The sequence below is a fragment of the Gopherus flavomarginatus genome, unplaced genomic scaffold, assembly GCF_025201925.1.
Source record: "Gopherus flavomarginatus isolate rGopFla2 unplaced genomic scaffold, rGopFla2.mat.asm mat_scaffold_34_arrow_ctg1, whole genome shotgun sequence".
Classification (NCBI taxonomy): domain Eukaryota; kingdom Metazoa; phylum Chordata; order Testudines; family Testudinidae; genus Gopherus; species Gopherus flavomarginatus.
The window spans coordinates 5,935,061-5,940,501 of NW_026115061.1; the positions used below are offsets into that span (position 1 = coordinate 5,935,061).

General features: G+C 47.9%; 1 protein-coding gene across 1 annotated transcript; it reads left to right on the forward strand.

Moving 5' to 3' along the window:
• The first annotated feature begins 4,233 nt into the window (after positions 1–4,233).
• LOC127042203 (olfactory receptor 5V1-like) lies at positions 4,234–5,172 on the forward strand. Its single transcript, XM_050935825.1, has one exon. It carries the CDS (start codon positions 4,234–4,236, stop codon positions 5,170–5,172), a length of 939 nt encoding a protein of 312 aa, XP_050791782.1.
• Positions 5,173–5,441: the final 269 nt, after the last annotated feature.

The following is a 5,441-nucleotide window of genomic DNA, read 5'->3' on the forward strand; positions in this document are numbered from 1 at the left end:
GCATTGTGAGAAAGCTCCTGAAAGCCAATAACATTCGACATAAGCAATGCAGTGTCTACACTGACACTAACTGCATCAACCTTGACTCTATGCCAATCGTGGAGGTGGGGTTATTAAGTCCGCGTAGTGGGGCAGTTACATCAGCGGGAGTGAAATTTAAGTTTTAACGCTTCCATAGTTAGGTCGACATAAGATGTCTTTAAACAGCCTAACTCTATAGTGTAGACCAGGCCTCAGTAGTGAATGGCCATGATGTTTACACTGTCTTAACAAGCACCATAGCATTGAATTCCCTCCTGAGGGCACTTTCAAAGCAGGGATCATTAATAGCAGCCTCAGTGGAGATCCCAAGAGCTGCCTGAGCCAACGTGAGGCTGCTTTCCCTTATAAACCCTAGAAGGCTCCAGTGCAGACGCATGGAGGCCCTTTGTAATATACACAGGTGTGTGCATGAGGCAAGAAATCAAGAGCAGGCCCAGTGCAGCAGTGGAAGGTAGGTGTCTTTGCAGAGTGAATAAGGGCTTGTCCATATGGGGCAGTGGTGCACAACAGTGGGGTGCTAATTCTAAAGTTTCCCAATGTGTCATGAACAAAGGAACTTTCTGTGGGTGCCAACAAGATTCTAAACGAGTCAATTCGCATGCCAGACTTTGGTGCCCTTTCGAAATCCCATTGATCTTGAGAGCACTACCCCACCCGGTAGACAAACTCGGAGAGCAGGAGACATGGAAGGGAGCAGCATGGAAGTGGAAACCAGATCCCTATACCCACTCAGCATTGACACAGATGTCGCCGCTTCTTGTTGAGAATTAAAGGTAAATCTGAACCTTTCTGGGGTTTGTCCACACAGGGAGTCAGTGCATGGCAAGCTGAGATGGAAATCTACAGTGCTGTAGGTTGCTGTGCAGTAAGGGGCCATGCAGACCCTGTTATCACACACTAAAAGTCCCCTAGTGGATTTTGCCCTAGTGCTGTTTGAAATGGGGGTAGGTCAATGCGCACCAGGGAATGTTTAGTGCATTGGAGCAGAGTCCACACAGCGTGTTAGTAAGTGGCAGGCCAGTGCTCTGCAGATTCACACCCAGCTCGCCATGATCTGACTCTGTTTAGAAAAGCCCGTGATCAGATCCTGGGGATCTCACATACGGAGGACACGGTGCAGTAGTGGCGAGGAGCACAGCCGGAGCTGTCTCTCAGGCACACACCGTAGCTGTGCATATCCTGCTCCCTCACACTTGCTATTCTGCCCTTGACATGTCTCATCCTCCCCCACCCCCAACAGTGCTGAATTGCGACACTGCTGAGCGTGGCTGGGAGCATTGAGTTCCAGCTGTTCTGTTGCACCTGGGATGCTGCACAAAATCCAGGCCCAGACACTCTCACTCTTCAGCTGGGCTCAGAGTGCACCTGGGGTAGAGTGTGTCTCAGGGTGCCAAGGAGGGGAGAAAAGGGAGAGGGGTCTGTCTGTGCCTGCTCGGGACATTCCCTTTGTGCATGGGGAAGGACACTGGGCAGAGGGAGTTTCCCAGCTGCGCTGCTAGTCAAGGTCCTGCTCTCAGTGTCTCAGGCATTAGCATGAGGAGAGCATGCTCACGCCCTGCTTTGCTGGTGCTCACAAGCAGGCTCCTGACCTGCACCTGCTGTCTCAGAGCTGGGAGAAGAGAGGAGAGAGCGTCTCTTTTTTCCCCATTTACTGCATGGGGCTGGGAATGGAGCAGAGGGTGAGAAGAGAAGCAGATGCATGGATGGGCAGAGTTTAATGGGGCTGGGAATTTCAGGGGAGTCAGGTGACCAACTCCCCTTGATTTTTCCACAGTGTCTAATTTCTTTAGCTCCCTTGAATATCCCAGCCTCAGGAAAGACTCAGGGAGTTTCACTGAAAGAGGAGATGAAAAAGATGGGACATGTGAGAGGTTAAGGACTAATGAACTGGACAGAGAAACTCCGTCAGATGCACCTACAAATCAAGAGTGACCCAATCAACTTAACAGACAGCACCTTTAGCACTCAGACATGAAACAATTTTCTCTTTGCACAATGTGTCGTCATCTCCTGGAACTCACTGTCAGATGAGATCATTGAGTAATTCAGGAACCTAAACAATGTGGCAAGCTATAGCTCTGGACAGTTTTGGGCAGGGGGCTAACCTGGAACCGTTGAACACGTGGGGTCAATTCTCTGTTCTGCAGCAGGCTCCCTGGGGCCCTTTGAGGGAATTGCTTAGGCCAGATCTTAAAGATGTTGAGGCACCAAATGATGTAGATGGGCACCAAGTGGAATGCTGAAAAGCATCTAAGCAGGTTAGGCATCTAATATCCTTCGGCTTAAATGGGAGTTAGGCACTGAGGCTGATCAAGGACTTTGTAAATCCCACTGGGCACTGCTCTGCACTTTTAGGCACTAAGTACCTTATCAAACTGACCCTCTGGGCCTCAGTTCTCCATCTGTACAATGCACACAGAAACCTTTTCCAATCTCAATGTGGTATTGTGAGGATAAATACATTAAGGCAGTGGCCCCCAACCTTGTTGTGGCCAGTAGTACATTCCTGTTTTCAGAAGAGTGTGACAGGTGTCAACATTTTTTCAAGGCTTATCTTGTATTTGTACATTAAATAATACGAAAAACATGATATTTAATATTCTTCCCACTCTGAGTTGAAATAATACGTACGTTGTCTCTTATTTGAACCACTCATTTTGGAGCAAAATGTTAAAAAATAATAAATTGCAAAGCACAAGAAAACAGCAGTATCCGTGCAGGAAGAATATTCCCATTCAGGGCCAGCTCCAGACACCAGCAGAGCAAGCAGGTGCCTGGCAGGGGGCCCTGGAATCTCTCTCCTGATGGGCACTAGATGGGCCCTGGAGTTCTCTGTGCCTGGCAGGCACGGGGCTGCGGCTTCTCTGCAGCCCCCAGTTCTCTGTGCCTGGCAGGCGCGGGGCTGTGGCTTCTCTGCAGCCCCCAGTTCTCTGTGCCTGGCAGGCGCGGGGCTGTGGCTTCTCTGCAGCCCCCAGTTCTCTGTGCCTGGCAGGCGTGAGACTGCAGCTTCTCTTCTTGAAGCTGGAGAGAAGCCGCGGCCCCGCACCTGCCGGGGACAGAGAGCACCGGCGCCTGCAGCCCTTGAGTTCTCTGTCTTCAGCAGGCACAGAGCCAGAAGAAGCTGCGGCCCTGCTCCTCCTGGGGACAGAGAGAAGTAGTGCCCACAACCCTGGTGTTCTCTGTCCCCAGCAACCACAGGGCCGTGGCTTCTTTCCCCTGCTGAGCACCAGGCGGGCGCACATAAATGCCCCTGTGGGTGCCATGGAGCCTGCGGGCACTGAGTTGGGGACCATTGCATTAAGGACTGTTAGGTGCTCAGATACTATGATGTTGCTCGGTCTGTAACCAGCACACTTCCATTGTTCTAGGTATTTGGGAATAGTCACTGAGTGAAGGCTAATTAAGGACTTTAAACCATGCAATGTGCTACTAGGAAAACAATTGAACTACAAAGGCTCTGTCTGTATGTCTGTCTATTCAGAATTTACAGCTCCTGGTTCTGACCTCACCTGGGCAGCTGTAAAATGGGAGGATCTCCGGCAGAAGTTAATATTGCAAAAAACAGTTTGGAAGATCAGAGTTAGACTTCATAGATTTATTCATGTGAGGAAAGGCTGTGAGATCATTCTTGTTAAAGCCATTCCTTTACTCTCTCTTACCGCCACAGACCATTTTTAGTGTGGGCTAAAACTTGCCAGTGACTAGCATCCTTTGAGGAACAGCAGATCACTTATGGCTCTGCAAAGCTTGAATTAAGGTCCCGATTCAGCAAAGCTCTGAGAATCAGATTTTTAAAGCTATTTAGGGGTTGCTGAGCTCAGTGTTGCAATAACGTCTAACTGACTGAGGAGCCTAAATTCCACTTTCAAAAGGGATTTAGGCATGGAGGAGTCGAAATCCCATTGGCTATCATTAGAATGTAGAGTCCTTGGTGCCTACATCTGGGAAAATAAGATTTAGGCTTGGACATTGTGATGCTGTGTGCTGCAGCACCTAAATAACTTTAAAAATCTGGCATTAAGGCACATTGGTTGCCTAAGTACTTTTGAAAATCCCACTAGGCATCTATCTGCAACTTTGGGTGCCTAAATGCCTTGAGATATCTGTCCTTCTGCACTTGCTTAAGCTGATGGGATGTTAGCGCCTTTGAAAGTCTCCTCTCTGAGTTTTAGTATTTTTCTTTGTTCCTAGATGCACCTCATAGAGAAAGCAGAAGAGGACAATCAAACGATCATCACAGAATTCATCCTCCTGGGATTCGGGAATCTCCCTGAACTGCAGCTCCTTCTCTTCCTGGTTTTCCTGGTGATCTACATTGTGACCATGTCTGGGAATATCTTTATCTTTGCGCTAGTTGTGGCTGATCAGCACCTTCACACTCCCATGTACTATTTCCTGGGGAACTTGTCCTGCCTGGAGACTTGCTACATCTCAACCATCCTGCCCAGGGTGCTGGTCAGTCTCCTGACTGGAGACAGAACCATTTCTGTCAGTGGCTGTTTTGCACAGTTTTATTGCTTTGTTTGTTTTATCACTACAGAATGTTATCTCCTAGCAGCGATGTCTTATGATCGGTATCTAGCGATATGCAAACCCCTGCATTATGCAGTCCTGATGAACGACAAGTTGTGCCTCCAGCTAGTGGCTGGATCTTGGACAAGCGGATTTCTAACCTGTGTAATAACGATGTGTTTTATGTTGCAATTAACATTCTGTGGCCCCAATGAAATTGACCATTTCTTTTGTGATTTTTCTCCAATGCTAAAACTCTCCTGCAGTGACACCAGCATGATGACACTGATTAGTTTCATACTCGTCTCCATAAACGCACCCTGCCCATTTCTATTAATTGTGACATCCTATGTTTGTATCATTGCTACTATCCTGAGAATCCCTTCCACCACTGGGAGGAAAAAGGCGTTTTCCACCTGCTCCTCTCACCTCATTGTGGTTACAGTTTTCTATGGGACCCTAATGACTGTGTATCTGCTACCAAAAACCAATACACTGAAAGCCCTGAACAAAGTGTTCTCTGTCTTCTACACAGTCCTGACTCCCATGCTCAATCCCCTCATCTACAGCCTGCGAAACAAAGAGGTGAAGGAGGCCCTGAGAAAAGTCATCCGTTAATATATGTTGCTCAAATGAATTCAGATGGAGTCACTCATCTGTGAAAGAATTTATCTGGCTTAATAAGCAAGAAAGTTTACATCTAGTAGGGCCCTAGATCACACCAATAGGCACTTCTTTGGGGAATGTGAGGACATACTATGTCTTGGGTTGATGACATTCCCATTTGTGGCTAAAGCTGATACTTGCTACTGCCTTAATTGGAAACCTGACTGTCTTGCGTGCTACACTCCACATGGTGACATGTGAGATTTCAAATACATGTTTCA